The following is an 11,630-nucleotide window of genomic DNA, read 5'->3' on the forward strand; positions in this document are numbered from 1 at the left end:
CAAATGACTAAATGGTTTAGAGTAGTAAACCCAAACTAGCTAGAGAAATAAAAAAATGAAGGGCTGACTTCAGCAGGAGAATCAATACTGATTATTAATATTTTGGGTTTGCAAAGTACTTCTATATGAAGATCTTGAACTATTATTATAACCTACACAGGGGAGTAAAAAAAAATGGTGACTTGCCTCAATTCATAAAGCAAGGTAATTCAGAGTAAGAAAACGCCTTTCAGAAGTCCTGGTTTTTATTTCCCTACTAGAGCTACAGGCCAAATTTGATTTCTTTCATGCATTTTGAAACATTTACTATCTGGTTGTTCTCTTTCAAAATGAATTCAAGGTGGTTCTACTTATGTTACCTTGAAAACGATTTTTATTCAAAGCGTGGTCTAGTATTTGTGTATTTCCTACATCAGTCAGTCCATCAATATGGAAACGTTAAGATGATTATGCATGTGCACAGCATACATTTGCTCTGCTTTCTCTAGGGAAGCCATTCTTGATCTTTCTTAACCTAAAGGCTCCCACATAGGATCTATATATACAGGCTCTATAAATTCTCTGAATAATATGGACACTTAACATGGACATGAAATTTTATGCTGCAATGAAACTATAAATGTTGCTTGGAATCTGATTAGATTTGGAAGCACGAGGTGCTAGAACTGGATCCCTTAGGAAATATAAGACTTGAAATATAAGCATATGTTAGAATAGCAAAAGTAGTTAACTTTAAAGAATAAAATATCAAGTCCTTCATTAGATTATTTGGTTATTAGCTTTCTCATTAGAAGGCAACACAGAAACATTCATAGAGTAAAAATCTTGCTGAAAGAAACTAGAGAACTAGTCCAACCATCTTTTTTTACACTACTTGTTGTGGCAGTTTGGGAAGCCAAACCCTATTATTCTCAACTCCTAGTTGAGAGTTCCTTTTTTTCTGTGGGAAGCTGCCCCATAAACTTCTGTTGCTTCTGTGGCCATTAGACTCTTACTTAACCCTGCTCAGCATCATAGTTAAATGTGTATGATCTAAACAAGAGGCTGATTGTTCTCTACGGAGACTATTAATTGGCATTCATTTTCCAACCATAACACAGCTAAATAACATAATTACTAACATATTACACTAAGAAATATGTCCATATTCACATATATCTTTAAATGATGGTCAGTTGTCATACTACTCTCCAGGTTCCTACTTTTTTACAGACCCTCACAACTCCCAAAGCCTCGGTTTCTATATTACAACATAACTGTCTATTATTGCTATGCCTAGACAAATAATGCCACCAAAGTCATTTATTTTCCATGGGATTATAGGCCGGACACCACTTATGCTGTTCATAGTGGTGATTGGTGCTTTTATTCTGACATGTCATGGAAGCAAAAGTTTTATTGTAAAACAGTTTGGAGCATACCAAGTACTGTAGACAGTGAGCCCTTGCAATTGTGAAACCCACATGGAATTCAAAGTATTTTCTTAAAGAAGGGACAGTGAACACTTCATATCTGGGAAGTTGAACTCTCCCTAGAAAAGATGTGACTGCCCAGCACATAGTGAGGGAAGAAATGGAGACTAAGATCAACCACTCCAAGATGGCTCCAAATGAGTTTTTATTTTTTTTCTTCCAGAAGTACAAGAAAACAGGAGAATCCTGTTTTGTTTTAAATACCTTCCTTATTTGTTGTTCCTAGGTCACAGAAGAAAAGTTTGGCAGGATTCACTAAAAACTGGAGCTTGACTCCATCTTCTAAGAACCCCTGTCTGCATGGTCCGGAGCTGAGGGCCTCTCCTCAGGGTGCAGGCATCTAGCAGCTGTGGTTTCAGAAAAATGACCTTTCTATAGTCCAAATGTAAATACAACTTTCCATCTGGAGGCCAAGAAAATATATATTCACACATCTTAGTTTTCTTTCTCTCCTTTTTTTCTTTTGCTTTTAACCAGGGGTTGCCTTCTACTTAATGGTCTGATGGTAACTTTCTTTCACACATGGTATTTTAAGGAGAGGGGAGCTGGGAAAGCAAGGAAGAATGTCAGAATTTAAATGGGCATAAAATCAGACAGAAAAGAATGAGTGTTTAAGGCAAAAATATATTGTCTTCTAAATAAAGTTGTCCCATTGACCCCAGAATTGACAAGGATCAGTTTTGGCTTTGACTAGGCCCCTTATGAGTCACCCTTACTTGGAGGTAAGAGGTACAGTTCACTTTCCTGAACATTCTCAGAGCTAAGAGCAATTTTCCCATGCAATTAGGTGATTTATTCTTCATTAATGCTGATTTTTCAAATAGGCATTTTTATTTTGTGAGGTTTGGAGGAGAATGACAAAACATTTTGTAGATGAGGTTTTCAATTATTTTGTTATTTATGTTACTCAGCATTTGATTGCTTATAATGTATTTCACAAATGAATTTGGAAATGGGAGGTATTCTTTTAAACACGTTTCAAAAAAATTTTTTTTAATTAACTTCTAGAATCCCAAAGTTGCTTTTCTAGGTGATAAATACATGCCTGAAAAGCTAAGTTCATATTGCAAGTATAGCTACAACTTAATGACAGCAATGTTCAAACACGCTTTTCTGTATGCATATTTTTTAAAGTCTCCTACTAGGGAATATAATGCCAGACAGCCACAAATGAACATTGGCCAGAAAGAGGGTATTATTTATCACAACTGTAATGGCTTATTTGAGATAGTGGTGTTTTTACAGTTTACTTTTATCAAGTGGAAGCACCTTGGAACCAACCTTCTGTTCTACATTTGTATTTGTAGACAAAGGTGCCAAGTGCTTTACTTTACAAAGCTGTGCACCTGTTTTTGTGAATTACTACATTAAAGTAGAACTTTGTGGCACTTACCTAAGTAAATAAGAAAAAAAAAAACCCAATGCACAATACACAACACCCTGATCCTGTGGGAGAAAAGAGTTTATAGACTAAAATCAGCCCACCTAGTTAATGAACCAATGAAATCAGTTCAGTCGTGGCCCCCAAACGTCACTGCCTTTTGCCTCCTTGGGCTAATCTCATCCTAATAGAAGATCAGTATTTGCTCAGTGTGATTCCATGCCTTCTGTTAAGTGGGCACCAGGCAGGGAGAATATGCTCTGTTGAACTCTATAGCCCATATGGAACTTCTTTGGGAAAATCTGAGGGTAGATTAGTCATTTTATTCAGAGAACATTTCAGTTCAAAGCCACTAATCCTGCCACACACAGTTTCCCAATGCATGCCTCCCATTCACCTTCTCACCCTGAAGGTCAACCTGAGCTTGTAACACAGTGTGAAAATGATTATTATGATTGCTGATTTTACTAAGTGCTTAAGAATTACTAGGCATAGTTTAAGGGTTTGTTTTATATTTATCATTTCATTAATCCTCTCAACCTAAAAAACTTTGTGCTATTTTTACCTGTCCTTTCAACAAGGTTGCCAGAGTTCAGGTGGGTATGTTACCTGCCTGGAGTCACCTAGTAAGTATAGACTGGACACTCCCACCCAAGAAATGTGCCTCCATCACCTAAAGGGTGTATGCTGGACTTTTAATAGGATTCCTCTCTTGAGTTAAAATCTAGCCTCTTCAGAAAGCCTCTGGTAAATGTGAGGGCCAAACTGAAGGCATGCTACAAATTTACAGGTAATCCCATTAAAAATATTCTTACTATCATTCATACATAACAGAAAAGCTTGCCAATTTTGCTTTTGAAAAGCAGGGGCCTGGGCCTTGAGTTTGTATTCTCTGGTATTCTTAACATGGCTTTGATATGTGTCTTTCCAGAATGAAGTGTCCATGTTGAAAAATGAGGTCGCACAGCTGAAACAGTTATTGTTAACGCATAAAGACTGCCCAATAACAGCCATGCAGAAAGAATCTCAAGGATATTTAAGTAAGTTATCGGCTTTTTTGCTTTTTTTAGTGCCCAACTTTTTGCCACTAATTTTGCATTGAGTTTTATTGAAAGAGCAAAGGTAAAGTGTAGATTGCACACCGAGCAGATATCATACTAGAATTCTTCCGTGGCTTCCAGGCTATTGCACCAGGGGGAATATCTCCTTTCTGGCCCCTGTCCCTCGCTGTGCCCACCGCATCCTGATAATTTCTGGCTAGACTTTCACATTGTCAAATCCTACCAAATTTCAATTCCAAAGCCAGTAAGAAAAAATGGCTTGGTGGAACCCAATTCCCAGCAGGCTAGCAGTTGTCCAGAGAAATCCGTGGGCTGGGGAACAGGCATTGGTGAATGCTTCAGGATATGCTGCGTGTTATTTATGAGACTGAACAGCTGATGGCCTTGTCTCAGTTTGCCAATATGTAAAGCAGATCCCTTTTTCTAGACCCCAGTTTCTGCATCTGGAATGTCAATATGTTGAATGCTAGTTGAGTAGAGGATGGTGGGTGGGACAGGGATTCATGGCTGAAGGTCAATTTATTTTCAAATAATTTTTTAGATTGAGCAACACAGATTCTCCCACCACATGTGAGTATTTTTCCACATTTGATATATGGATGGCTAATGTGAAAATACAAGATGGGGAAGTTCATATACCAAGACTCAAACACATAAAATCATTTTTGCTGGTGTAGAAAGCATGGCTTTGCTTGTAGCTATAAACTGGGAAGGCATAGCTTTGTGACTACAGTTTAAAGTTTTGAAATTAACCTCCAGGAGAAAATGCGTGAAATGCTTCTATTTCTAGTAAACATCTAGTGGTATTTTTCTGAGTAGTCCGCAAGTCCGCCCAAGAAAGCTCTATCTGTGTGCGTGTGTGTTTTTTCCTAGGTCCAGAGAGTAGCCCTCCTGCCAGCCCTGTCCCAGCTTGCTCTCAGCAGCAGGTCATCCAGCACAACACCGTCACCACTTCCTCGGCAGGGAGCGAGGTAGTAGGAAGCTCCACCCTCAGCCAGCTCACCACCCACAGAACAGACCTGAATCCCATTCTTTAAAATCCACGGCTCAGACCTTTCCTCCAAGAAGCGCTGTCGTCTATCACGCGTCCTTTCTTTTAAGGGCATTTTTAGAATTAACTCAGACCTGGAAGACTCCTCAGCCCTTCAAAGACTGGCTTTCATTTTTACAGTTATTATGGAAATGTTGTCTTTTATACTTAGTTATATAAGAAAGAAGGGAGTTATGCAATTAATATCTATCAGCTTGGGAAATGCTTTGGTGCTTTTCTCTAATTTCCTGGTACCAATTACTTGTTTATAAACTGAAGTCTTTCTGTATATAGTCATAGTTTCATTCTTATCAGTCCAATGTTTGCCTGAAATATTGACTCTTGTTATACCGCAGCTTTTAGCCCAAATGAGGCATACCTAGATGCCAAGTAAACAGACACAAAGTAACTGGGTGATGAGTCTGAGGACATCATGACATAGGGTTGAGTTTGTGCTGTGATGTCACCAGAACCCCAGATAAACACAAAGCCTTTTCCATAACTGTTTTTCTCTTAACTATAAAAAATTATAAGATCCACTGACGTCCAAATAAAATCATCAAGCATCTCACCACCTTTCCTCCTCCTCTTGGCCCACTTCCTTGAATGCCCAATTTTCCTCTCCATTTCCACTTTTTCCTGGGCTCCCTATTTATTCTTCATTTTTACTTTGTTCATTTTATTTCCTCCCCCTTTAGCATTGCATGTAAAGAAGAAAATAATGTTTAAAGGAAAGAAAGCAAACCTCAAAAATGTGGATCTAGCCATGGCTTCCCTCGCCCATGACCCACAGCTGGAGTTCATTCAACTCTTGCTTTTTACAAAATAGTAACTGGGAGATGTTTAATGTGCCTGATTTAAGGTTTTTAATAATCACAGCAAATAAAAGGTGGCTTAGCCATAGGTGAAGCACTGTTGAATGCCAGCTGTGGAGACACCAGGGAAGGGAACTTTGTAAGCCTTGATTGTGAAAGTCCAAATTATGATGCGGGGCTATAACATCACACCCTCGAATTACAACTGGTTTTATATGGCCTGTCTATAACGTTGAAAGTCTGTGTACTATGTAATAATTCAGAAGGGCTCTATTCACTACACAGACTACATTGCTAATAGCCTAAGACTTTTTTTTTTCTTCTTCTTCTTACGTCAATGGAACCAGCTTTGCTGTTCTGGTGGGTAAAGTAGACAAACTACTGGAGGGGAACAAAGAGAGAAAGAAAACCTAATGTTTCCATAGGGCTGCTTTCAGCCATCCCACAACAGTTAAAGCACTTTCTGGCTGCTGAAAGAATCCCATGGATATAGCCACTCCACTCTTCACATCTCTGATTTATATTTTCAATGACTTTCATGGACTTGCCCATTATAAAAAGCAGATAGTCCCGAACCACAGTTGTGCCTCCTTGAAACAAGCCATTCTACTGTGCTAATGTTTTAATATAGCATCTCACAAATAACAGGGGCTGATGTTTCTCTCTAGCCATCTAGACAGGTGCTGGTGTTTCATCTCCATTTGAATGCTTGACCTCCTAACACGAGTGTGTGTATGTGTGTGTGAGTGTGTGCATGGGATTTAAAAGAATTGTATTTTACAAGAGGTGTAGCTTTTTATAAGAGTTCAGAAAAGGGAAGGACGTGTTTTGTTTTTTTCTCACTATATTGTAAGAATCTATTTTGGAGAACAAAAGAAAATAGGGTCATGAAGCATGATTTTTATAACTAGTTTCGGTTTTATCTAATAACTTACTTTTTAAATCAATATTTATCAACAATCTTTTCACATATACAGTGCTTTCAAAAGAAAGTTCTGAGTGTCCAATGAAACTCATGACTGGATATATAGTCTAAAAAGTGAAACAAAAGCAAAAACAAACAAAAAAAAAGAGAAAAATGCAAATGAAAAGGATTTTCTATTATATTTTAGACAAACATATCATTTAAGTATTTTAAATACTGAATACATAGTTGTTTTGTTTTATTTTGAATCTCAGAAGTAATATAGCTGACTGGTTTAAACTAACTGGCTTCCTAAGAAATATTTAAGAGTTAGCTAAAAAAAGTAGTTAACATTCTTATCTCTACTTTGACAACAGAATTGATTTTTTCAGAACTCCTTCTTAGGACCATCTGCATGTCTCCCTAAAAAGGAAAAAGAGCTCATTGAAATGTTTGGCTTTTAAAATTTATTTTATTTTATTTTTTACTTTAAGTAAACAAAAACTTCTTTCTTTACTGCATGCATAGCACTTAATGAAATGGATTTTTTTAAAAATCCAGTGGTAATATCAAAGTGTCCAGGGAGTGGGCTGTCACTAAAATTATGGTTTACTTTCTGTTCCACCTCTTGATTGAAATATTTCGTTGTTAAACTGAAAGCCTCTGTAACTAAGAACTTGTCAGAGTTTTCTTAATTCAGCAACTTGACAGTTTGACTGATGTGCATTATATATAGCTCAATTATGTCTGTTTTTTATGCTAAGCAGGCAAACCAACCACACACGTTAGCAAACGGGCCTCAACATATAATTAGAATAAACTGTCTTCTTGTTGTACTCCAGGCCTTCAGGGATGTTCATTAGCGGTGTGAAAATACAGAAGGTGGGAGAAGCCAGCTAGCTGTCAGAGCTTCTTGAAATCCTGAACAGAAAGGCTCAGTGGTCGGACCTGCCAGTAGGCTTATCAATATTAAGTATTTCACTTGAAGGCCTAGCCTTCGCCAGACCACGGAATACTCAGTCGGCCTGAAAAATCCCCCCTTCTTACCAATCTGGGAAAACATCTCTCTATCCCATTTTCTTCTCCCACTCAATTACCGGCTCACGCATCCATATTTTCACAGATCAGTTGTAACGACCTTCAGAGCACACCATGAGGAGGCCAGGGCCCTGGTGTACTGCCTCACCCATGTGGTTTTTTAATTGGCAGGAACTGGCTTTGAAGTCACTGCTCGCCTACCTGGAAGCTTCTCCTGGGCCTCCCCTGCCTATGCAATGGGAGTTAACAACTTAGGTACATCTGAGGGTGTCTCTACCAGGTGAATCCTCAACTGCACGGAGGCATCCACATCTTGTTTTTCCTTTTAAGACATTTCTCCACATATGATGTGGGGATGGGTATCATGAAAATCCCAGCCATGGATGAATGTACTCATTTGAAAACCCAGTGTTAGGTTGGATGTTTTCCCTGTCCACTCCCACTCAACTCTCTCCTACCTCCGTGGCAACGTATGCAAGTCACAGTCTTAACAGGGCCTGTGGGAGACAAGCAGTTTGTGCTCTGTCACCTCATGCATTGTTATACTTAGGGTGACTTAGAGCAAATGCTCTTCGGAGCCTATCCAGTCAATGAAATCAAACGCAGCACATGCTCCAAATAGAGGGGCGACAATGGTGAATGTTCAGGGGGTTGGTGCCTGTTAGGTAAGTGAACTTTAGTGTGTTAGTTGAGTTTATCACTAAAATCTTAAACCAGCTGGGGTAAAAGACCAGCCTTTGGCTGGGGGGGTTTAAGCATCAGTAACTGCTATAAAACTAGCCATCCAGTTAGGATAGAATGTGCTTCTTTCTGGTTAATAAAAACCATCTAAGAAAATATATATGTATGTATGTGTATATACAGTGGAATTCAAGGACCAAAGCAAAATTTGAACAGGAATCTATTAATTTAGAATTTTATAAGATATTTATTAATAAATGTTATTTTTAAACATTCCATTTGAACAGTATTCTTCTGTAGGATCTACTTGTTTTTGAAGTGTTAGTTCCTAATAAACTACTCTAATTGTATCTTCATTTTTTCAGGGTTTCAAATGGCTATTTTCCATCATTTGGTGGAAATGTTTGCTTAGATCTCTGTGCATAGAAATTTTAAGGATTTGTATTGATCTGTGAGTTATTTTTTTATCTATGTTCTGAACGGTTTTTAAAAACATTTTTTTCTCTTTTAATTTTAAAGTAAACTCTTTCTTTTAGGAAGCAGAGCTCAGCTAAAGGGAATCAGTAACTGGAACTGGAACAGCTTTCTTAGAAAAGTGTAAACCCACTTCCTCTCTGCTTCTCTCCCCGCTACCCCACTTGCCTAGAATGCCTTGCACTATTAGGCTTCCTCAGTGCCCTTTTTGTCCCTGCCCAAACAATGTGCAGTAGCTTTAAGCCATTCAAGTTCCATTATGCAGTATATCTGAGAAGGAAAAGGAAACAACACATTTGAATTTGAATGAAACTGTGCCTATGCGAACCATAGCAGTTTAGAACCTCTCTTCTGCTTTTAAAGTAATTTATATTTTAAAATTGCACTTTAGCTTTTTTGATCCTTTTCTATTTCTCCTGTTCTCTTTTGCCCTTCCTCCCTGTCCTCAAACTTGGCTTCACTCCCCACTGTGGCACTCCCCCACCCTTTCTCTAAGGCTCTGAGCTGCATCATTTAAAATACAGAATATTTGCACCAGGTACATTTGCAAGCGTTCATTGGTAACATAGTGAAGACATGTTTCTCTCATCAGCCTAGATGAAGCCTGCTTCGAGAATACCAAGAAGAGCCAGTTTATATTCTTTATCTCTTTATTCATAGCATGTTTTTTAAAATGGTATATTATGCAACAGATGTGAAGCAGCAGCTAAGCTACCCTTAAGATTTTTCTGTCTCATCCTCCAAACCAAAGTGTCCTGAATGAGCCAGGAGACTTACTCTTGTGCGTGTGGTGCACGTTAGGCTGTGGCCCTACCATTGTCTTGCTGAGGCTGCTGAAATGACTGGCAGGGGCCCTATATATTTCAGTCCTTGGTCTCAAAACTACAATGTTGCCTTGTACCATAATTAGGGACAGCACCTCTATTTCACAATTATAATCTAAGAAAAGACAAGAAGACACTGAAGCAATAAACTTACAAGTAAAAACCAATACCAAAACAGATAAATTAAAAGAAAGGAAGAAAAATGTCCTAGCTTGTTGTGAAAATGAAAAAGTGGATGTCCATTCAAAATATTTTACTATACCTTCTGGAGTTTTTCAGTGACGTAGTGCTTATAGCCAAATTGCTTAAAGAGTGTTTATATATTTTTTTCCTTATAAATTGTCTATTTTTAAAAAAAAAAACTATTTAACCACAAGTTGAAGAGGCGGGTAAGGCCAGATTGCCAGCATTTGTTGAAAGATTAGTACTCTGAAGTGGTATTCTGATACCTTTCCATGCTTATCATCAGAGGGGAATCAATAATTATCAACTGTTATATAGACCAACTTACAATATGTAGCTTATTAGAAGCCAGGATTTAGAAAGCTCTTCTGAAGTCATCAAGATTTTCTTACACTGAGTTTCATATTATAGAACTTTATAAGCGTTTTTTTTTAACAGAATCATTTTAGCCGCAGACTGAGAATGTGGAACCTGAATAAATTAGCTTTAAAATCATCATTAAAATCTTATCTGCAATAAGCTCATGAGATTCTAGTTTGCTCCTTTAGAGTACAAGTGCTTTAGACACTACAGGAGATGATGAAAGGTATCAGCATGGCTGAAGTGGAGGGTGTTTCCAAGAAAGGACCCTTCCCAACCAGCCAGCCAGTACATAAGAAGACCTACCCACCCTCTTTCCTTCTGAGTTCTGCTAAATCACACCTGCCTCATAGAGGAGTTCTGCCTTTGAGGTTTGTCTTGGAGAAAAGATAAGCTTGAAATGTTCTCTCTGAAGGGGACATGAGGTTTGGGATCTTCTAGAAATGCCCAGAAAAGGGGCTCAGTTCAAACACAATGTTCTAGGACAATTGGAATATAAATATTGTCCAAAAACAGAACTAAAAGAAAAAAATTTAGCATTGTGCAAAGTGTGTGTTAACTAAGGAAGTCCCAAAAAAGGTGCTGTCACTTTAAGTTCTGGACATGGGGGTTGTTTGTAATTGTAAACAACAAAGCATTTGTGTTTGTCTGTCTATTTGTGAAGCAACCACCTTCCTTATTGGAAGGAGAAAAATAATTAGGGGTACATACATGTAAATACTTGCTGCAGCATTTAATATGTTTAATTTTATGTTAAGCTTTTTGTTGCATTGTGAACACATTTATTGTTATCAATGGACAGTGAGTTCATTAAGACTGTTCAACTAGGTCAGATTTTTACATCTCTTTCTGCAAGAAGAGACAAGATTTTGTGCATTTGTACAAATGTTGATATCACTGCAATTCCAATATAATAAAGCACTCAAATGCAAATAATGTATGTAACCTTTGTATGATGAATTTGGGTTTGGGGATAATCACATCTATTCTGCACATGCCTTCTCATTCATGCTAGGGTTTACTCTTTCAGGATCACTGTCTCTAGGGACAAAAGGAGGTGAGATTTTCTCCCTCCCCAACCATCACTACACTCCCACTGCCTCTTCCATTCAACTGCTCAACTGAGGCCACTAGTCTAACACATTCACTGTGGGTTAGCCACACAACTGAGCTCCACTTTGGGGTCAGTAGATTTTAACAGCCAAGAAATGCAGAAATTCATGTTCCAAGTTATGCCTAAGAACCAAGAATCACATGCTGGCTCTCAGGCAATCAAATCCTGGAGTTCTTTGCTTGACCTCCAGAGAAGTCCTAAGGGTGGCCACAGCCCTTTGTGTGTGTGCTCTTCTAGTTATTCCCCCTGCTTTCCTTCCTCTTCTTAATTCTTTTCTTCTTATTATTATCTTT

At 38.2% G+C, this 11,630-nt stretch overlaps 1 protein-coding gene across 4 annotated transcripts in view; it reads left to right on the forward strand.

Annotated features, from left to right (window-relative positions):
* CREB5 (cAMP responsive element binding protein 5) overlaps positions 1 to 11,168 on the forward strand; it is a 385,945-nt gene extending 374,777 nt beyond the window's left edge. For 3 of the 4 annotated variants that reach the window (XM_036897402.2, XM_057504611.1, XM_057504612.1), the window contains 2 exons: positions 3,785 to 3,893; positions 4,788 to 11,168. In XM_036897402.2, the coding sequence (XP_036753297.2) occupies positions 3,785 to 3,893; positions 4,788 to 4,951 (273 nt within the window). In that variant the 3' untranslated portion in view covers positions 4,952 to 11,168. Of the gene's footprint in view, positions 1 to 3,784; positions 3,894 to 4,455; positions 4,485 to 4,787 lie in introns of all 4 variants that reach the window. The other variant, XM_057504613.1, reaches the window with a different exon arrangement.
* The last annotated feature ends 462 nt before the right edge of the window (positions 11,169 to 11,630 follow it).

The sequence above is a fragment of the Manis pentadactyla genome, chromosome 7 (genome assembly GCF_030020395.1).
Source record: "Manis pentadactyla isolate mManPen7 chromosome 7, mManPen7.hap1, whole genome shotgun sequence".
Lineage (NCBI taxonomy): Eukaryota > Metazoa > Chordata > Mammalia > Pholidota > Manidae > Manis > Manis pentadactyla.